We start from the raw sequence: 21,807 nt of genomic DNA, 5'->3' as shown, positions 1-21,807 counted from the left end.
CTTCAAGAAAGTTGATTGGTTTGACCTGGCGAAGGCGGCGCCGAGTGGTCCGGTCGGGACCTGCTCGTACATATGCCCGTTAAGACTACTGGAATCAACTCTTCGGCCTTGGTTGACTTGTGAGTATTGGCCACTCTTGATTCTTCCCTTTTAGCTCAAGATTTCACCATAAAAACCTGCTTTCCTATATTACAAAAGGATTTTCCTACATCTGTGCAATAATTAGTCATTAGTAGCAAGGATAGAGAGATATTTCATCAATTGCTTGACTTAATATACGATTTAAAAGCGGAGAAAGATGGTTGTTTTCACAACCATCAATGGCTCTATTTATGCAGTTGCAAGATAGGCATCTGCCATTGTATTAAACTTCGGCATCATAACACTATTATATAAGAACGAGGATGCGAGTAGAATTGACCAGTATAGGCCCATTTGTTTACTCAATCTTAGTTTGAAAGTTTTTACTAAATTTGAAACTAATGGAGCAACTAAGATTGTGCATAAGGTTGTTCGTCCTACTCAAACGGCTTTCATATCGGGGAGAAATATCCTAGAGGGGGTAGTGATTATCCAAGAGACTATCCATGAAATTCATAGAAAGAAAATGGATGAGTCCTTTCTAAGATTAATTTTGAAAAGGCTTATGATCAAGTTAAGAGATCCTTCTTGCAGTAAGCCTTGCGAATGAAAGGTTTCCTACGTAGTGGTGTGAATGGATAGCTAGGTTTGTTCGGGGTGGGAGTGTAGGTATTTTGATTCAATGATGACATCGGGCATTGTCTCTGATTTTGTTTTAATATCGTTGCTAATATGTTGGACATTATTATTGCAAGAGCAAAGGAGAATGGTGAGATTGGAGGTTTCGTGCCTCACTTAGTTGATGGTGGAATCTCTGTTTTGAAATATGTGGATGATACCATCTTGTTTATATATGGATCATGATTTAGCAAAGGCCGTAAAAATGAAGTTGATTTTGAGTTTTTTGAGCAACTATCTGGTTTGAAAATTAATTTTCATAAGAGTGATTTTTTGGGTAAATCAAAGGAGGTCAAGAATGACTACAAAAAAAATCTTTCGTCATGTGAATTAGATAATTTACCTTTTAAATATTTATATTACTCTTCATTATACACAACTGCTTAATAAAAAATGGAAGCCGGTGGAGGATCGTTTTGAACGAAAACTAGCATCTTGGCTCAGCAAATTGCTCTTATATAGAGACATACTTGTCTTAATAAATTATTTCTAACTAACCTACCGATGTTCCTTTTGTCATTGTTTGAGATACCCAAAGGGGAGTGGAAAAGATTGGACTTCAACAGACCACGTTTCTTTTGCCAAAGCTGGCCAGAGAGACACGTAGACCCAAGCCGGGTGTGTGGGCAAGCCTGCAGGACATGATATCTTCTTCTTTCAGGAAGAGGGATGCGTCCTCCTAGCCCTCCCAATGAGCGAGGAGGATACTCGGACATCTTGGCTTGATGCGGTGCGTCCCGCCGGGTGGCACCCCGTGATGACTGCAAGTGCATCGGTTTATTGTAGGCTACAATTTGTAGCTAGTTTTAAAAGTAAGAGTATTTGGTTAAGGTCTTTAATTATGTCCCTCGTCACTATCTATCAAAATATACTTGTAAGCTACCCTTGATCCTAAGTAAGAGTGTTTTAAAGTGAGTTGATTTCTGTGTAAAGTAATACTGAAAAGCAAAGTAAACAGAAATACAATCGCAATCTAAATAGTAATGAAACTGCACTAAGGCGAAATGGTCTTGGGGAATGTAGGATCCACCTCTAGCATTGGTATTAGTTATGATTAGGATAAATATATGCATTTCTTCATAACATGTGTGGGAAGAGTACCATAAAAATATGATAACAGACAAGCCATGTTATATTTCATCCTAAATAACCATTGTAATGATTGTAAGAAAGCTACTATGATCCCTCACAATTAAGGGTTTTCCCATGGATATTGATATGAGCTACTACCATTCCTCGAAATTAAGGGTTTTTCCATGGATATTGATACTAGTCTCGAAGGCAAATATTACATGGTCGACTTCATATAATATCTAGAGAGAAAACTAACACATAATTATGAACCAAAGTTATAAATCGTCTTTGTTTCATATCATAATAGTGCTACTGCAATGATGATGGGAAGAAATCAACAGCATCATCATAGGCATATGGAATGAATACGACTATATGGATGAATACAAGTGCAAATCCACAATAGCAATTGGAATTACAAAAAGATGGTAGTGCACGAGATGGGAATAGTGATGGTGATGAAGATGCAGCGGTTGATGATGATGGGGGTCATGCCTTGGCCTTCAAAGATCCGTCTAGCAGCGAGGATGATTCCCTTCTGCAAGTTCCCCCTCTAGATCCCTTCCGGAGGTGAGATTTCTACGAGCCGTGGTGTCTCTGAATGTTAGATCTCATACCCATCTTTGCATTGTGAAACTCTTTGATGAGGCGTAGGCGGTGCCACATGGTATATGCGCGCGGTATGGGCGGGTCCTGCTCATACCGATGATCCTTAAACCTTCAGGAGTTTCCTCTCACTTTGCCTCTACACCTAGGTACATGAAAAATCATTTGGATGACTTTTATTACTTTAAAATATCATATTTGTGTCTAATATATTCATCAATATCTTCATAATTTGGGATCATGTGGAAACAAGAATAAAGGTGCACGCGAGTGCCATAAAATACCTAAATCCTATGACTACTCATGCAAAAACATACGGTAAACATGCTTCAAAAATACACTCATCAACTTCCTCAAGCTTAGATTCTTACTCATCCCCGAGTAAGATAGTAGCTTAATGGACAAGATCATCATGTTCATGAAGCTTCAGTTGTAAAAATGCATGAGACATTTGAAGCAACAATTATAATACCAGATATAGAACCACATCATAAGCTCTATCTCACTTCCACATCTCAAATGAATATAGTGGCTTCCACACCTTTGCACTAATAGTTCACATGAAGATTAATTTTTAGCATATCATAGGATCATCAAGTTTAACCAAACGAATTTTTGAGGAAGGTCCCTCCCTATGCTCCTTACATCATGAAGCTCCTTTGCAAGAAGTGGTCGGACGCCGAGCTTGGTGACTTGCTCACCTAATGCGGGAGGGTCATCTCTCATCCCGTGAGAGGCCCTTTGATCAAGAACCACACAAGAATCTATGCTTTGCCACGGTGCACCCGATGATGAGGAAGAAGAATATCATGAAGTCGATCCTGTATATGAGGCCTCTTCCTCCAAGAGACCAAGACCAAGGGTTGGCTGGCCAAGATTATTGAAATAGCAAATTCACCGATGATATTCAGTTAAATGCGGGGAACCAGTTGTTTTGTCGAGGTCGTCTCATGTGCAACATGGAATATCTGGAAGGAGCATAATACAGTAGTATTATTTTCAATGGTGCTAGCCGGCTAGGCCTTCCTTTTATTGATGGAAAGTTAGATTCGAAAGTGACGTTTTTGTTCTTCAATATGGGGTTAAACAAGCAATTGTTCAAAACTTTTGCTTCCATTTCAAAAAAAAAGAGTAAAACTTGTCCCATATTCATCGCTGACACAACAGGGGAAAAAACGTCCACAAGCAACTCATCATTGACGAAGCTACGACATTAGGCGTGAAACCAAGTGACCAAAGTACACCAAATCTGCCAGCATTTGGATAAACCACTGCTATTGCAAGCTCAGCTCCAGAGTACCCTGCTCCTGCGGATGCAGACTTTTGTTTCTCATGTAAAACGACATGAAAGCATTGCAGCCCGCCATTGTGATCTTTTAAAATATATCTTTGGTTTCATCAAGAAGACAAAAAGAATAAACAGGAAGCAAATTATTAACAAAAAAGAAGAATGTTTGGACGGACCGAAAGGTCATTTACTTCCAAACTAAATTGTTTATTTAACAAGAAACAGGGGGGCAATGCACAAAAAAGGACTTCCGAATACTCTCAAGTAGCTTTCCACAAAGCCATACAAAATTTGGAAACAGATGTTTCACATCCGAAATCATGGAAAGGCCAGTTGCTAACCAACTCAGTGTGTTTCCTTTCTAACTACGACATCAAGTATGCAACCCCCCTGATTAGCAAGGGAACAAATTCCCAAAGCACCACAGCCAGTGCTGTGGCAAATTAAACCTTCAGAAAGTATATTCTTCTAGCGGAAGGATGGGGAGAGTTTAATCTTCATACTCCACATCGTACTCATCGTCTAGCTCAGGATTATCCGCCCCACCCATGATCGATAGGAAGACAAGGACTGCAACGAGTTGGGTTGCAAGGAAGTACTTTGTTCTTCGCCTAAATTTCTTCTCCTCCTCTGTACGCTCCTTCTTAGCTTTGGGTTTAGGCTTGTAACCTAGAAAAAAGTCCAGGCCAATAAGATCTCAGGATGCCAAATGAAAGCTCAAATATATTCCATTGGTTGAATGTATCTCCATATTACCGTCTAATTACTTATCCCCATTTCTAAGTGAACTTGTTAGGCCATACAATCCACAACAAAATATGCCTTTATATATTCATTCTACAGGACGTGCCACAAATAGCATTACCACTGGTGGAGGCCTTACAATATGTAACCACTGAGCAACGTATAACTACAAAATACTCATTTCTCATTGCTATCGTAAATGAGTACACATTTAAGTGTTTGTCAGCACTATCTCCTTTGGAACAGCTACGTAACAATGGAAGTGTATCAAACAAAGTATTCAACCAGCAATCACTGAATTTTGATAAAAGAACCTTTGAACACAAAACTAAGAAAAAAATAGTATTATCATGAATAGAAAATATAACTAGGGACACATGATCCCAATATTAAGCAGCAAACAAATATGAGAACTAGTAGAATTGCAGTGACTTCTGGACTGAACTACTATGACAATGAAATACGTTTGACTTACTTTGTCCAGAAGATGCTCCTTTCCTGGATGTGGATGATGACGACGGATCAGATGATCCTGATCCTGATACTGACCCTGCTGCTGATGAATCGGTTTTCATCAATTGGACCTTGAGACGCTCGGCACAGTTTACCAAGTTGTCATAGTTCTGTAAATAACTTCGCAGCGTAGATGTACCCTACAAAGCAGAAGTGGGTTTGTGAAAGGAAAATCATAGCATATAAAAAGACTCAAGCAACAGGCCTAACACCTGAAGAAATTTATTTAAAGGAAACTACCATGAGCCTCTAGCCAACTGAGCGATGCCCAGTCCTCTAGCATATAAACAACCTTATTATTAAGGTATGAAACATTTGCGGTGCACATTATGCTTCCAGGCTTATGTGTAGGTGATTATTGAACGCCAATATGCATTTGTGTTCAAGATCCATTTATCTATGCAATTGAATGTTAATGCATGCTGCATTTCAGGTAGAAGCAAAGCTGAGTATTCAAGCCTGAGTGGAACTCACAGGTAATGCATTAAGGACAAAAAGAGCATGTCCAAGGAAAAGAGCATCAACATCTGTAGGGCTGCACAGATAGAAGAATAGAATAGTTAGTGTTCTGCAAATGTTGCATTATATAAGAGAAACATATGACAAGCCACAAACAAATAGTAAATTAATAGAATGGCGTATGTTGCCGAAAACACAAGAAAACAGTATTACCTATTGTCGAAAAGAAAGGCTTGATCTCCTAATCTCATTGATAAAGCATCATAAGCAGCATTAGCATTCCGGTATATCTGTTCAAAAGAAGAAATTACAAGTATGCAATAAGCTACTAGTGTGTGACCAAAAAAAAAGCCTGCAAACATCATGAGCACAGCATTTCTGACCTCCTCTTCTCTTTCTGCAGCATTAAGCTTTGTTATACCCAGTAATTGCTTCACATCTCTAGTTTTCTTCCAGTGGAGTATCTTCCCAATGGGCCAGGAGAGATCAGAATAGTAAATGTCTTGTGCAATGCTCCTGTCAGTAACCACCCAAAGTTCGTATTGCAAAGCATCAGCAAGCCAAGTCGAAACCATGGCCTTTGTGGATGTTAGATCAGAGTAAGAATCGCTTGGGAGTTTTGAGGTCAAGTCCACAATTTTCTCCTCCTTGAGATACTCAATTACACCTCCTTTTTCATTGTTGAATGCGACACACTCGCCAAATTCAACATATGGTATGTGCTCTGTGGAATAAAATTTAATGTGTAAGAGCAGTAGAGCAGTAAATATATTTGGAAAATAGTATAAGGAAGACAACATCTCTAGTTTACTATTATCAAAAGGGCAGTGTTATGTTCTTTGTTCTTTTTTTTTTGTCTATGATTGTATCCCCTGTTTGTACTGATGAGAGACTGTAGCCGCTGGAGTATGTGCACCCTTGTTTCCTTTATTAAGTTGCTATAGTAGAATTCCCTGTTTTCTGCACCCAAACTCTACCCTAGCTCCTTTTCATTCACTCATAATCCCCTCCATGAAAGAAAGGAAAAACCCCAAAGCCTTCCATCTATCGAACTGTCTGCCACCTACCACATCTCGCCAACTCCATGATTGCAGAGAAACTGTATCTGGAAAGTGCGAATCTCACCGCCACCACTCAGCCATGGCGTTGATCTTGCGTAGGCAGGGCAGAGGGAGGGGCCAGCTCTGAGACGAGCTAAATGCAGGTAATGGTGAATGATGCTGCTTTGCTTAAAATATGTCATTTTACAAGCGTCATCACCTTCACACTGCCACCAAATGGTGCCTAGTTCACCATCGCCATCAACCTCGGCGCCAGGATAATCATGAACTTTCTACCAGGTATTCACGGATCATGACAAATATGTGATGTTGTTTCAAATTAGTGATGTATTTTATCTTCTTAGGAAAACATATACTTTAGGAGACAGACCTATTCCGAAGAAAGCAAAGTTTGTTTTAGTAAAATGGCATGTGTTAGAATATAGTACAAGCATAAGGAAGGGTTTCTAGCATGGATTAGGTCGCTGACCTAAGGAGTTTTCCTTGCGGTTTTGTACATAATGATCTTTCTGGTCTGTACAGATTTTTCTTTTGCTGTACTTGACTTTTCTTTTAATAAAATTTGCTGTGGGGCGGTTGCCTCACAGTCCATGGTCAAAAAAAAGGCATGTGTTTTTGTTGTCATCCAGTAGTTCTGTAACGTCTAAAATCCCAAGAAAAAATGCTTAAGATGATTTAAATGGTGTTATTCAGCTACGAATTCAGTGCTGAACACTGAATATCTTGTCTGTGATTCATTCAATTGGTTTTGTATGTCCAGAACAATGTGCAAAACCTCGTAGATCTTTCACCTCCCACACCGTATACTTATTGCAGATTTAGGAAAAATGTCGGGCTAAAATAGAATTGGCAATCAGTATAAGGAAGACAAGACCTCTAGTTTACTGTTATTAAAAGCGCAGTGCTATTTTGTTCGCTCTTTTTTTTCAGTCTATCCTTGGATGATTGTATCCCCTGCTTGTATACTGACGAGGAACTGCAGCCGCTGGAGTATGGGCACCCTTATTTCCTCTTTTGTGTTGATATACTCCCTCCGGCCCTAAATACTTTTCACATATTTAGGGAAAATGTAGGCTAAAATGTGTTTACATTCATTGAATCCGCGACAAGTATTTAGGACCGGAGGGAGTAGTAGAATTCCTCTTGTCTGCCACCTACCACAACTCGCCTACTCCATGATTACAGAGGAACACCGCCACCACTCCATGGCGTTGGTTTGGAGAAGGCAGGGCAAGGGAGAGGCCAGCTCTGAAGCAAGCGAAATGCAGCTAATGGTAGTTGGTGGCCATCTAAGACTGCACACTGCCGATACGCTCCCTACAACCGTCATCACCTTCACACTGCCACCCACATGGTGCCTAGTTCACCATCACCTTCAACCTTGTCGCTAAGTTTATCTTAAACTTTGTACCAGGTATTCATGGACAGTGACAAATATCGCCGTGTTGTTTCAAATTAGAGATATGATGGTGTATTTTATCTTCTTGTGGTCAACATATACTTTAGGAGATAGATCTATTCTGTAGAAAGCAATTTTGTTTTAGTAACTGGCATGTGTTTTGTTGTAATCCGGTAGTTCTGTGAGGTCTCAACTCCCAAGAAGAAGTACTTAAGATGATTCAAAAGGTGCTATTCAGCCTCGTAGATCTTTCACCTTCCACGCTGTTTAGGTTTTGGAGAGAAATACGCCATAAAGTATGTGACACAAAATACACAAGCAGAACATCTGGCATTTGATACAGCTGATAGCTATCTGTGAACTACTTTGCTCCTTAACATAAGCTAGATGTGATAAGACAAGTCCCAAACCAATCCTGGAAGCAGTCTATGCACCACAACTGTTTAGTACATCCATTTATCTGCTGCTACATTATTGTGAGAATAAGGTTCGTTCGTAGGATCACATAGTAAGTTCAACAGACCTATCTATGCACATCTGATTTTTGAAACACATTTTTTCTTACTTTTCAGCATAGGAATTTTATCATACTTTTCGAATCGAATTGGAGCACTACACTGCCAATCCTTCTATGCAAATACAAGTTCTGAACCTAAGAGAAGGCGTGCAGGGGTGAGCACGCATCCCACGGATCAGCGTGCCTGATCTCCACACACCTGAGGACGTACACGTGATGCAGCAGCCCAAACGCACAGGAATCGCAGCATGTACACCAAGCCAAGCAATGTAATCACCCCAGGCAACCCAAGCATAGGGAAACCTAGCACATCAACAGTTCAGCCCCCGCGACTCAAACCCCAAAGCAACGCCACCCGACCGGAGATGCTCGGCGGAACGGAGATCTTAGCTTATACAGTTCGCACGAGATGAGGAGAGTACGGAAGATGCGGAAGCGGAGGCTCACCGGCGTCGGGGAAGGAGGTGTCGACGTGGATGTCGAAGGGGACCTGGGCCATGCGGAGGTAGAGGACGGCGGGGAGGCAGGCCGGGCAGGCGGTGGGGAGCCCGAATCCGGGCTTCCTCGCCACCAGGACCTTCCGCGCCGCGGCCTCCCACTCCGCCGCCGCTGATGCCATCGCCGGGAGGGGAGCTTGCGGAAGGGGTTTGGTTCTGGTTTCGGGGAAACAACGAGGGGGGTTTCGGGAAACAAGAAAAAGGTTTATGCGGTGCCTCTCCTTCTCGTCTCGTCTCCTATTATAATTCCGTCGGTCGGTTCATGGGCTCCTGGGCTCGATGAAGCCCACATTCTGTCACGATCCAGTCCAGGCAGGTGGCGAGTGATCGTTCCTACGGGCCATGGCAGAAGGGGCGGGGGCTGGTGGGTTCGTGGCGGCAAACCCTATACACCGCCGGTTGCAGCACTGATGGTCCACCCGCATACCGCTTCTAGGCGTGCGTGCAGTAGTGGCCAAGGCATGTTAGTGAGGCGGTGCGGGTGGGGGTCCTCTTCCTCGCGACCGAAGGACTTAGGGTAGAGGGTGTACGTGGTGAGCCGCTGGCGATGGAGGTGGGGCCAAGTCCTAACCGGAGACGGAGACAATGCGGCTAACTGCAGTATCACCGGCGGAGGTGAGAAAGGAATCTTAGGGTTAGGGGTGCCGGTGGGGTCTCATCGGCAGCCATCTTAGAGTTAGGGCTGCGGGGTCTCGCGGATGCTACAGGAAGGGGTTAGAGGGATGGTCGGCCGGGGGCGACGAACTTGCGGAAGTAGCGGCTCGTCCAGGATGGGGTGGCAAGGTGCTACGTTAGCAACGCCGACCACGAGTGGAGAGAGACAGTGGTGGGTGGGTGGGTCGGTGAGGGAGACGAGGAATCTGCAAGCTATTTCTATCTCCATCGTCGAGCAAGAGAAGGAGGAAGGAGGAAGGCGACTAGGAATAAGAGCGAGGAGGCGGCGGTGGGCCGACCCACTACGTGTTGCATGCGTGCGACATCTCTCTTCGACGCTGCAAGAAGCAGCGTATAGGAGCCCCCTTCATGGCGGCGTTGCTGCCGGTTTCACCACGGCGGTGGTGGCATTGGCGCGGCGAAATCCTATACACCGCTCAACACGATGTGTTTGTTCCACACCGCGTACCAAGCCTCCCCTACCTCTCATATCTCTCTTCCTCGTTACCGACGGAACGAGGTGGAGAGGGCGGTGATGTCGTGACTTGCAGGGAACTACGACGGAGAAGAAGCCGACGATGATGGAGCGTGGCGGCATCAGAGAACTTAGGGGTGGGGTGCAGGGGGTGCAGCGCTGGCGACTTAGGGCTAGGGTTGTGGCGGTGGGGGATAGGTGGTCGAACGAAGAAGCAGATCGACTAGGAAGAAGAAAAGGAGGCGGTGAAGATGGGCGGGCTGTGGCACCAATGAATGCGGTGTATAGGAGGTCCCTTTGCATGGCCGTTTTTCAGGAAACGCTGGGCTGTATATGCTCGTTTCTCCGATGGATGGACTATGGAGTGCTTACATATGCGAAGAAACTAGAGCATCGAGCATCTACGATAATACTCCGTACTAAGTATCATTTGCTCGAGTGGAAGATAATCTATGTTACGTATTTAGGCAGTTATATCTTCAGCACTTGTGCCTAATCAAACATTAACATCACAACGGATTTGACAAGGAACTCTGAAGATTCTGAATATGTGCAAATTTTACTTCCGAAGATGCACAACTGGCAGAAGATGGGTTAATTGTAAACGCATGCATGGTTATCAGCCCAGCGTTGTGGTCAAGTTATCGACGATGAATGAATTTCTCCTCTCTCCCTACTTCCTCCCCAAGATGAACTCACCTACCCCAAATCTCTGCTGAAATTACCATCTTGTTGGATCTGACCCTCTGCTGAAATTCCCATATCTTACATCTGACCCTATCATAGGTCGGGTCATAACAGGATTTTGCACTGTATTTGAGTGCCTCGAGTGAATCAGAAATAGGGAAAATGCACAAACTGGGGAAGAAGTCCTTTGGAACCAAGCAGGCAAGCACTCCATCAGGCACTTTTTTTTTCGAGAAAATGCAAAAAGCCTTTGCGTTGAAAGGGAGGCAGAATAGAAAACAGCAAAACTAGGACGAATTAGTGTACATCCCAGGTGTTCGGCAAAATGACACGCAGGGCTCTTATTTTGTTAACAAGCCTGATTAATGCACCAAACAAAATCTCCGCATCACCAAATTACTCAATCGATCTTGCAATAAAATCAATCCTAAAAGAACACACAACCAAATAAGAAGCCATGTTTCGGGCAAACCACCAGTATATCTCCACCCAACTGAAATAGTGTTCTCAAAACAAAACAAAAACTGAACATTTTCCTTTTTTACCTCATAGATATCCCAGTACACCTCAGGAGACATCACAAAAATCCTATACAACATCATGGCCTCCATAGCCATAATCCCAGAATTGGCACTCTAGTTTAAAGCTAACTGATCCCCAGGTTGACAGCATAGAGTATTTGAGTTGCTCACCTAATACAATTCATTGCTATTTTTTCTTCAATGAACGCAAGCACTATAACATGCAGCAAGGACAAAACCAACACAGTTTTTCTAAATCCAGACCAGATATGCAGTTATACATCGGAATCAAACACCTAGCGTGCTTGCTTAATGCTGAACTTATCAGAATTCAGCATTACACATATTAAGAAAATTAAGACTGCGGAGCAGCATGTTATCCCTCCAAGCTATTCAAAAGAAGACACAACCAACTAGTCTAATAGACCATACAAAAAAGAAATCAAGATGGTCCCAGGGAAGGCACGTACAGGATAAACATGCAACAGGGACTACCACAATTTTGGACCAAGATATACTTCTTGTGCAGAAAAAATACAAAAGGTGCCCTTAAGTTGATATGTCGCCCAATGATTCATCTCTTATTACTAGAGGCAACTCTCCAGGGAAAAGAGAGAAGATATGTCACCCAATGGTTCATCTCTTATTATTAGAGGTAACTCTCCAGGGAAAAGAGAGAAGACAGAATACATTACCTCTAAACTCTAGTATTCCATCATCTTTTGTTCTTACCTGATCATTGTTGGTGTCTATGATTAGTTGATTATGTTGAATTACCGCAGAGAAACAAGAACCTGCACCAACCAAGATTCCAACTCGCAATCTAACACCATGTTGCATAAGTAATCACCAATTTTCCATGGGAAACTACATGGTGAACTGAAACATTGGATATATCCTAGGAACTAAGGATTATAACTGCAGGGCTTCTAGGTAACCTCCCAAGCACAAGAATCTCCTTAAAATACAGGCTGGTTCACTAAGCACACTCGATGATTACATGGTCAAACAAATAAGGTTTCACTATCTGTAGACTCATATTTCCAAACCACCCTAATCACAAATAACAATCAAATGATGGGACCAAATTCACCACAATGCATCAGATAAAGCAAATATGATTAACCGTTCAAGCATGTTTGACATTGAATTAAAACACGTAATCATCGAATAGTTTGGTTTAAACAACAGAAGCATAATAACTGATTAAGCCATCTAAGAGCAGTAGGCATCATAAGCCACATCAAACCAGCACATCAGGCCTCAGGGGCCGGCTGCGTGAGCCCAGCCTTGGCAAGCAGCTTTCCCATGGCATCTGGGGTGCAGACCTGGTACTGCACCTCCCCGGTGCCAGGATGCAGGAACACCTCGGCCAGCTCCAGCTTCTCTGCTGTCAAACTAGTGGAATCCATGGTCTTGCTGAGGACCTTTAGGGCAAGGGCGACGGCCTCCTCGCGGGTCATGCCGTCGCGGTAGTCCTGCTTGAGCATGGATTGCGCGGCCTGGCTGTTGGCCCCGACGGCGGAGGCCTTCCAGCCGCTGTAGTTACCTGAGGGGTCGCTCATGTAGAGCTGGAAGCCGTGCTTCTTGTCCCAGCCGGCGAAGAGGAAGGAGACGCCGAAGGGGCGCAGGCCTCCGAACTGGGTGTAGCCCTGCTTGGTGTCGCAGAGGGACTGGACGAGCTGCTCGACGGGGATGGGCTCCTGGTAGGAGAGGGAGTAGCGCTGGGCGTGGAGGCGGGCGGTGTTGATGAGGATGTTGGCGTCGGACATGATCCCGGCGACGGCGCAGGCGAGGTGGGAGTCGATCTTGTACATCTTCTCGGCGGATCGGGAGGACTGGAGGAGCTTGGAGGTGACCTTCTTCTCGCCGACGAGGACGACGCCGTCGGCCGCCAGGATGCCGAGGGCCGACCCGGCGTTGCCGATCGCCTCCATCGCGTACTCCACCTGGTACAGCCGGCCCTCCGGCGAGAAGATCGTGGTGCGGCTGTCGTAGCGGCGAGACATCGCGGCGTCGGGGGCGGCGGAGGAGGCGGCGGCGGCGAGGGATTGGGGGAGATTTCTCTGGGGATTTGGGGCAAGTGAGGAAGCAACTCGTGGGGAGGTTCACGATGGATCTACTTCTTCTTTTTCTCACAAACCAGGGATCTACTTGTAAGGCAAGTAAAGAAGAAGGATGTGCTTTGGATTTTGTTTTAGTCTAGGGTTCGAGACTAAAAAGAATTCCGCAGGAAGACAAAGCGGACAAGGAGCCGAGGAAAATTTGTAAAAAGGGTCCATTTAGATTTGATGCAAGCTCATCTTAGATTCTGAAATTCCGAGCTAAATTTTTCAAAGGTGTCTGTGTAAGATAACCATGGAAAATTTATTGTGTTATTTGGGACAAAGAAAAACATACAAAGATAATATTTTTAACAATATACGTCCCAAGGTTAATATTACTTGTATTAATAAACATATAACAATACAAAGTTGGTACATATACAACAAACAAAAAACCAACAAAACACAAGGAGGATATAAACGATTGTTGCAAGTTGCCATCGCTGCAACTATCAAGCACGCACTCTTCGTTGTCGTCTAAGAAACCAGCACTTGGTCCATTCATTGAAGCTACAGAAACTTTTAGGATAGGGCTAGTAAATTTCGGAACAAATAAGTAGCAATCCCCATTTCTTTTGAAATTCTTATGGAGCGGTACATGAATTTTATCGGAAACTAAAATGTGAGTTATAATCTCATGTTCTTTTCTCTTTTGTCTACAAATTGCTATGTGACATCCAAACAACACGACACCTCAATTACTGCAAAAAATTCATCTATAGCAAAAGAATTCAATGGATTGTAATCCTACAAATTCTTTCACTACAGGTCTTGGATTCAAAGGGGTCAATTGCCTGGAACGCTGGAGTTTGACACAAAATAGTTCAATCCTGCATAAACTACACTACGGGGAAATCAGCATTCCAGAGAAACCCCAAAGCTGTTAAATAGCCATCAGCGATACATGGAGAATAAGTTCGAAAGAACAAATAAATAAATACAATACAATACAACATGCCAAAAACAAAACGTGAGATGACATCAGTGGTTCTTAGAAGTTACAATCGACAAATCGCAAAACAAAACGAAGCTGCAGACCTAATATCCTGGCGTAAACCGAACTGTACATCGATGCTGTTCTCCTCTTCACATTACCCCGCTACGTGTTCCTGTACAGGCGTCCATTGTCCCCCACCACAGCTCAACGAAGGTATGATACAGTGCACAGAGGCTCATTCACATGGTATACACATCTGAACTCCTCATGCATTTGGATGCTTCGCGAGTGACACCCATTTCCACCAGAGGTAAACGACAGACGAAGATATCACTGCCGCAGCTATACACAGGGCTGCAATGCCCGCGACCACTCCTCTTCGATTGTTATCATGTGGCGCTGCCTGTGGCCGTGCGGGCGGGGGGCTGTTGTTCGGGGGTATTTCAGGCGGGAAAACTGCAGAAATTTGAGCATTTCATCCTTGCCAGCCATTGATTTTCCAGTAAACAAAGAATGGTATGAACAGGGTAGTATTTGTATTGTAGATACCTCTTATTGCTGACACCAGAGGCCCATAAGCTCCTTCATATGGAATAGCATGTGTGCCCCGTCCATTCCAGTACAGATGTATTTTAAGCACCGAATTATCCACCGTTGCTTCATAAGTTATGTTTGTGGCTTTTCTGAACCCCTCTGCTTCTTTAGTAATGTCAAAATCCGTCTTGATATTCTGATCCTGCAGTTTAATCACACGATTTCGTTTTGGCTCATATGTACTTGATGGGTCAAGGGTAAATGATAGATTTGTGATTTTGAGAGAACAAACCTGAATATCAATGTTAAATGAACGCCTTCCTGTCCTATTATTAAAATCCCCTTCAATAATTATCTCCGCGAAGAAGAGTTGAACTGTATATTTCCCCGTAGACAAACCAACCACGTAGTACCACAAATCACTTTGTGATGTCCTTGCTGTTTGATAGAGCTCAGGCGTGTCTGTTCCCAGAATACCTTGGCTTGTACTTACTATACCATGAGAAGAGTTACTGAGAGGATCAGAACCCACGTGACTAACCACCCATTGCCCGTCAGTATTAATATGAAAACCTGCTGCTCCAAGGTCACTAGTGTCATCATAGAAAATGTTTGGCAATGAATCCGGGTAAGTCGTTTGTTTGCCGCCACAGTTTACAGCGCAGGAAGTTATAAGGCCTGCATTTACGATCAGATGAGAGATGAGTAACCATTTGAGTGGATTGTGGAACAAATGATAGGTTCTGAAATAAAGTAACGGGATCTATATCTAAGTGCAGCTTTAGAAGAATTAACAGGTATATAATCTGAATAACACCAATGTAATGAAAGTTGGGACATCCTTTGTTGGACGGAGGGAGTATGATTAATTGAGTACTTGAAGCATGTAAAGAAAAATATTGAGTACTGGAAGTTTAGTAGCAAAGGAAGTCGTGTTCAAATATCAAATAGTGAAGATTTCTGGACACCTACTCTTGTCGAAACTTCTGTTGCATCCTTTCATGCGGAGACAGTCGAGGAGGGCAAGGTTTTCACTGCATATTGATGGTTAATACTTAATACATCAAGGTGAGAAAAATGAAGCAGAAGGCCGCTATTACGAGGACACAAACATGAAACAATAACTCCACCTCAAATAACAAGGACTAGCTCGTGACTAGTTATAGAAGTACCAAAAGACCACAGTAAATGCTACAACTTATTTTCAGCATTCCCTTTGATGCAAATTTCCTGAACTTCCTCATTATTCTATCCCAGTCCGTTCTCTAAACTGCAAAGATATGCCTAACTTGTGGCAACATGTTTAGTTATTTCTCTAAAGTGCATCAAGAGATAAGAGCAATCACGATCTTACAGGAGCAAAATGGTTGAATTATAAAGTATTCTTGGGGTTGAAAAAGTGAATGTTGACCAGCATAGATCAGATATAAAAAAAGGAAAAAAAACTCGATCTAATGATTAGATAAGCTCTCTTCATTAGCATTTATGTGTTGCATGCCCACCTGCTCAGTCTTCAAATACAGGCGGCAAGGGGCGGTTCACAGTGAAGATTGTCCAGTAATCACATTTTAAAACTTGCAAAAGTAAAACTGTTGGCAAATAACAACAATGAAGTTGTTACTTGGATCAACAGTATTAAAGCATGATCACTAAACACCAATTACCTGTTAGTTGTTCTGCTAGCATCAATTGAAGTTCCGATATAATTTCTGCACAGAAGAGCATGTTTGCCAGTAAATAAGTACGATTGCTAATTTAGCTATTGCCATTCATGCTTAATATAACAACTAAAAGTAAGAAATAAATACATTGACCACTTCTGACCACCAGGACTGACAGGAAGACTTCCATTAAGAAAGGGGTTATACGAAACATCCCTGGAGAGTTTATACTAAATGTCAGAACAGTTAAGACATGTTAAAGATCAGGCCGTGCTGCAGAAAAAATAATTACAATTAGAATCACAGAATCACAATCTGACACCATAGGATTAGAATCAAAAATAGCATGCCAATCTCTTTGCTGATCCTTTATTCTTCCAAGTTTCCACAGATCACTTCAAATCCAGTGTTTCAAAGTTCCTATGTTTAATATACACCAATGCCTCACCTATTTTTTCAAAAGTAATTTTACTGTGGTAGTTCCAAGTTTGATCTGATATAAGTTATAAGGGTAGTAGTGTATCATGTGTATGTTAGCAGTTCAAATGGTATTTGAACTTTTTAATTTTCAGGTTATCCTATGCCATTTGAACTTTTTAATTTTCAGGTTATCCTATGCCTCTTCTACTCTGTGTATTAGCCCTATGGACCTTGATGCAATACAATTTCCCATTTGTGCAGTCTCTCCTGACAATTAACATGGTACCACAGTTCCAGGATACCTGACCATCCTTGTTAAACATAGCATGCAGGCTACAGGTGATAATATATATTCCATATTATAACATGAGGACAGTCCATATGAATAGGTCTGATGAGCCATCACTAAGTCCAAGATATAGTTGCTATTATGAGTTTTCTATGATACGCAAAATAGATGTGCATGCAAATGCTACAGAAGTTTGTGGACGAAGTTATAAAAGCATGGCTATAAAGCATGTTCTCTTCAGAGGCATTATGATGCATTAGAATAGCATGTGTTTAAGAGGCACCTACCTACATAAACTAGCATTGCAACCTGAAGCACAGTTAAGATTTTGTTAAGTGACAGCCCAAGGGCATCTCTTATATTAGCACAAAAGCATCCATCGAGGCATCAACCCGTCGAAACGCAGAACAAACAAACATACTTACATAAGACGTGATGATTGAACCATTTCAGAAGGCAGATTTCCACTAAAGTTGTTTCCACCAAGATACCTAAAAGGATGAAATTTTCGTTAGAGGAGTGGAACAAAAAAGTGGGAACAGCCATCGAGTATGAATAAATATAAACCATCATGCCCTCAAATTCGTTTAAGTCGGCATGTGCCAATATTGACTAATTAAGTAATTATCACCGACAAACGTAACACTTAAAAGTGATAGCATGTTCCCATACCAATATTGACTAATTAAGTAATTCCTGTTCTTATCAGCTGACCTTACACAACCAAAGTTCCCTAAGTGAAATAGGCATCAAATATTTGTGCTAGGCCAGACAAGGAGACAGGCAAACCCTGGTAAAAACCAAAACCATCAAGGTATCTGGTATTGAGGTGATTGAGATGGCAAAGGTACAACGCAGAACATCTTCTGCCACCTAACTTGGTAGATGCAGAGCTATGAAGAGTATGAAACTTCATAGGTGAATAACTATATAACATGGAATTTGGAAGAAATCAAACTGTAGATTAATTGCATTGTTCCCCGACACAGTTTGCTCCATGTGCAAAAACTTATCTAAATTTTACTTGCGAACAGCGCCAAATTTATTATGCAATTAACCCTTAATACAATTTTTTTGAAGTTGTTACATCACACAAGGATTGTAAATCTGTAACTACAACTTACAGTCTTAAATTCTTATATGGCAATTGCCCTAGTGAGCCCGATATGTAGTTTGATCCCAAATCTCTGCAAATACAGGGCATCCAAAAACTTTAGATAACTACGAAAGACTAGCAGATTATATGTACAAAAAATAACATTTTGGATTGTACTTTTCAACAATATAAGGAGATCTATTTCATGGCATAGCTTCCAGTGCTGAATATTGTAGCAAATCTGAGAACAAGATAAAGTAGACGTGACTGTATAGTGAATTGAAATTTTATTACTCTTAGGTCTTCCATTGTGCTGAGAAAAAATGTTCAAAATCATTTCGAAAGATCAATTAAAACATTAGAAACACCCAGTTTAAAATATTCGGGAAACCTAACACGAACCACCATGGCAATGGTAGAAGATACAAAAGAAAGGCATGTATAAGAATTGTTCGTAGTGTTCCACTTTTAAAACTAATAGCTTGTTGATAATTGACAATACATACTACAGAACTGCAGATATATAGTAAATTAATAATAGACTAATAGCATTAAAAAAATCCGGGCTCAAAAAACTATAATAGTATTACAAACAGTAGCATCCTAGTATAGGATAACTGTTACAGAATATCCCAGAGTAAAAAGTCATAATAATATGAATCATAGCTCAGCAAAAGAATTATCTTCAAGTAGAAGTGTTATAGATTACCCACAGGTATGTTAGATTGGGCCATAAATTTGAGAGCATATTAGGAAGTTGGCCAGTGATTCCACAGTTTCTCAGTGATCTGCTTAACAAAAAAAAACTGTCGTAAGCAAATATACTAATTATGAGAGCAAGGTATAGTTCGGCACAATAGTTGCAGACATACAATGTTGAAAGATTTGTCCACTTTGCTATGAAATCAAAAGTAGAATTCTGACCATCAAGATCACCAAGCATCCTGTAAGGAAATCCATGTTAAATGTAACACTATAAACTGTATTTATTAATAGAAATAACATTTGTGTGGCTTCCAAGAAGTCATATGACACCATGATTTTTTGTTAATGGTGGACGATAACTTCTCCAGATTAGATGACCAAGGATTGAAGGCATTTTTACTCTTATATTACCTAGCAGTATGAAATTGATAAACAAATTGAGGACAGTGCTGCATTCTTCAATATTTAATAAAAGAAACCATTAAAGCGACTTACAGCTTTTCCAGATTGATCAAATTAGAGAAATTTTTTGGAATAGGTCCTTGAAGTTTCATCCCATATATTCTCCTAGGAAGACAATTTCATTAGCTTTCCAAGATTGCAAAAGTAAGAAGAAGCTGTGCCTAATGAAAATAAACCAAGTACTGATGCGTACAAGTCTGTGAGATTGGTAAAGTTCGCAATAAATTCTGGAAGTGTCCCTTCGATGTAATTATCGAACATCCATCTGCACAAGAAATTGCAAGATCATGTGATCTTTCTTTTCCAACAAGACACTATGTAATATATTGCTCTGCAGATTTTCTTTAAATACGGAGTAGTTTTTTTACTTGCTATACGAGAAAGTAAGGGAAATGGCGCATACATACAGGGACTGAAGACTCCTCAAACCTGAAGATCCATTAGGAAAAGACCCATTGAGTTGATTGTTGTTGAAGTGCCTAGCTAAGTGAAGAGCATACAGTCAGCTATGAGAATATTAGATGCCTTTGACGACAGATAATTTTGGAACTGAAACAATTTGAGTACTGACAGAGGTCTGCATTATGACTACTTTTTGCATAGAGATAGGATGCTCATTCACTTGTTCAGCAAGATGAACTTTCAATGCACATATTCCCATTACATGGAAACTTATCAATGAGATTCTATAACAAATTCACAATCTCGGTAGTAAGGAGAAGTAAAAGGTTTTGTAATCACCATGTTTCCAGTTTGGAGAGATTGGCGATTCCTGGAGGTATTTGACCACTTAAGTTGTTGTTGCTCAAATCCCTAGAAAAGGAAATGGTCAGTGAAGGACCAAACATGGCATAATCATAATCCTAGGGCAGGCTGAATTTCGTGTTTTCAAGAGTAAGCATGCAGTTTCCACAGCACCAGAACTCACAGAGAGACCAGCTCCGTCAAGTTGAAGAGCGCTGGTGGGATGTCGGTCAGGTTCCGGTAGCCAGTCACGTTCCTGCATCATCATCCCATAGCCAAATCGTTAGACCACAGGCGCAGAGGCAGTGATAAACAACATCGCGGATGCCTCGGGCGGGCGAGCGAGCGAGCGAGGAGAACGGCGCACTTACAGGTGTGTGATGCGGCACGGGAGGGTCAAATCGTCGCAGCTGCAGTTGATTGACGCGTTCCTCGCGAGGGACCCGAACCAGTCCGTCTTCAGGCACGGGTCCTCCGCCGTCGCGCCATACCCGAGACCCCAATGCTGGAACACGTCGCGCAGGGCAGCCGCTGCGACAGGAAACGGGAGCAGAGATCTGTGAGACGGCGCGCGTTAGCTTCGAAATCGGTGACGGGGGCGGGAGACCGATTACCGTCGGAGGCGTTGGTGGGCTGCTGCTGCTGCTGCGCCGGCGGTGGCTGCGGAAACTGGGCGGCGGCGACGGCGAGGCCGCTGAGCACGAGAAGGAGGAGGAGGGGAGCGGGAGGGGAAGGAGCCATGGCGTGGGGAGGCAGCGGTTGACTTGCGGAGGAGGGGTGGGAGCATTGGGGGGATGCTTGAGGTTTTGGGATGAGTTTGACCTCGCGCCGGTGCGCGTGTCTGGGAGCTGACCGGAGACGAGGTCGCGGTGACCAGGTCTCGCCGGGAGACGACGGCTACCTACCTCGGGGAGAGGAGAGCGTGACGGGGGAGGAGCTCCGGCCGGCGGCGGCGGGAGATGCGGCGGATCGGCGGCGCTGGTCTGAGTTTTGAGCAAACACCCCTGCAAAACGTGGGGGAAATGAAAAGCGCGTCTGCTCTGTAAATGAGTCATAGTTTTGCCGAATCAACACTTGGAAATCAGAGTTTCGAAATAAAGAGTACGGAGTAGAATTATTAACGTCTCTAACTAATGAAATTTCCAACCAGACTGAACCCAAAACTTGATTGGATCATTTTATTAATAGTGACAATTTCTGGGCGTTTGCTGAAACACACCGTGTAATTATATCTTTGCGATGTATCATTACATTTCTGTGACACATTTTCCACGCACCGCACGGCTAAAATCATACACATTTGACTAAGATGACCATGCTATGACCGATTTTGAGGATAATGTACTAAACATTTCATTTTAGCCCATGGTGACCCGCTCGCCGTCTCCTTCTGGACGGTTTCGAAAGAGGCAAGCAGGGCAGCCGCCGCCTCCTTCTGGGCGAATTTAAAGGAGGCAAGCAGGCCAGCCTGCTCGACGCTCGTTGGTGGGTGGCCAACTCCTCCTCACCGAACTCATCTACGTCCTCGTGTACATGTCCTCCTTCTCGCTGCCACGCGCTCCGCCTCCTGTGCGCTCGGCGGGAACCGCTTTGCTCGTGA

At 42.8% G+C, this 21,807-nt stretch overlaps 3 protein-coding genes across 3 annotated transcripts; all 3 read right to left on the bottom strand.

The window, feature by feature from the left end:
* Positions 1–3,888: 3,888 nt before the first annotated feature.
* Positions 3,889–9,128, bottom strand: LOC127318054 (mitochondrial outer membrane import complex protein METAXIN). Its single transcript, XM_051348669.2, has 6 exons — positions 8,868–9,128; positions 5,827–6,167; positions 5,657–5,733; positions 5,459–5,519; positions 4,947–5,124; positions 3,889–4,396 (listed from the first exon to the last, which is right to left on the bottom strand). The coding sequence occupies exons 1-6, from the start codon at positions 9,037–9,039 to the stop codon at positions 4,218–4,220; spliced, it is 1,008 nt and encodes a 335-aa protein (XP_051204629.1). The 5' UTR covers positions 9,040–9,128; the 3' UTR covers positions 3,889–4,217.
* A 3,228-nt stretch (positions 9,129–12,356) lies between these two features.
* LOC127318055 (proteasome subunit alpha type-4-1) lies at positions 12,357–13,373 on the bottom strand. The gene has a single exon (XM_051348670.2). The coding sequence runs from the start codon at positions 13,261–13,263 to the stop codon at positions 12,511–12,513; it is 753 nt and encodes a 250-aa protein (XP_051204630.1). The 5' UTR covers positions 13,264–13,373; the 3' UTR covers positions 12,357–12,510.
* Positions 13,374–14,220: 847 nt separating this feature from the next.
* LOC127318056 (uncharacterized) lies at positions 14,221–21,240 on the bottom strand. The gene is made up of 17 exons (XM_051348671.2): positions 20,822–21,240; positions 20,579–20,738; positions 20,392–20,463; positions 20,205–20,276; positions 19,871–19,942; positions 19,657–19,728; positions 19,497–19,568; positions 19,169–19,240; positions 19,010–19,084; positions 18,325–18,387; positions 17,626–17,691; positions 16,639–16,707; positions 16,495–16,539; positions 15,803–15,864; positions 15,123–15,508; positions 14,846–15,032; positions 14,221–14,752 (listed from the first exon to the last, which is right to left on the bottom strand). Exons 1-17 carry the CDS (start codon positions 20,946–20,948, stop codon positions 14,562–14,564), a joined length of 1,863 nt encoding a protein of 620 aa, XP_051204631.1. The 5' UTR covers positions 20,949–21,240; the 3' UTR covers positions 14,221–14,561.
* Between the last annotated feature and the right edge of the window lie 567 nt (positions 21,241–21,807).

Source organism: Lolium perenne, chromosome 7, assembly GCF_019359855.2.
Source record: "Lolium perenne isolate Kyuss_39 chromosome 7, Kyuss_2.0, whole genome shotgun sequence".
Taxonomy (NCBI): Eukaryota; Viridiplantae; Streptophyta; class Magnoliopsida; order Poales; family Poaceae; genus Lolium; species Lolium perenne.
The sequence above is the reverse complement of the archived record's forward strand: the minus strand, read 5'-3'. Positions and strand labels throughout refer to the sequence as shown.

What these genes read in the sequence shown, in the direction of transcription:
- LOC127318054 (XM_051348669.2), bottom strand. Translation starts at nt 9,039, where the DNA reads ATGGCATCAGCGGCGGCGGAGTGGGAGGCCGCGGCGCGGAAGGTCCTG. An exon ending in CACCTCCTTCCCCGACGCCG is followed by an intron (nt 6,168 to 8,867) that starts GTGAGCCTCCGC and finishes TTTATTCCACAG; the next exon opens with AGCACATACCATATGTTGAA. An exon ending in CTGCAGAAAGAGAAGAGGAG is followed by an intron (nt 5,734 to 5,826) that starts GTCAGAAATGCT and finishes TCTTTTGAACAG; the next exon opens with ATATACCGGAATGCTAATGC.
- LOC127318055 (XM_051348670.2), bottom strand. Translation starts at nt 13,263, where the DNA reads ATGTCTCGCCGCTACGACAGCCGCACCACGATCTTCTCGCCGGAGGGC.
- LOC127318056 (XM_051348671.2), bottom strand. Translation starts at nt 20,948, where the DNA reads ATGGCTCCTTCCCCTCCCGCTCCCCTCCTCCTCCTTCTCGTGCTCAGC. An exon ending in GCCCACCAACGCCTCCGACG is followed by an intron (nt 20,739 to 20,821) that starts GTAATCGGTCTC and finishes TTCCTGTCGCAG; the next exon opens with CGGCTGCCCTGCGCGACGTG. An exon ending in TGGCCCAATCTAACATACCT is followed by an intron (nt 18,388 to 19,009) that starts GTGGGTAATCTA and finishes CTGTATTTGCAG; the next exon opens with AGATTTGGGATCAAACTACA.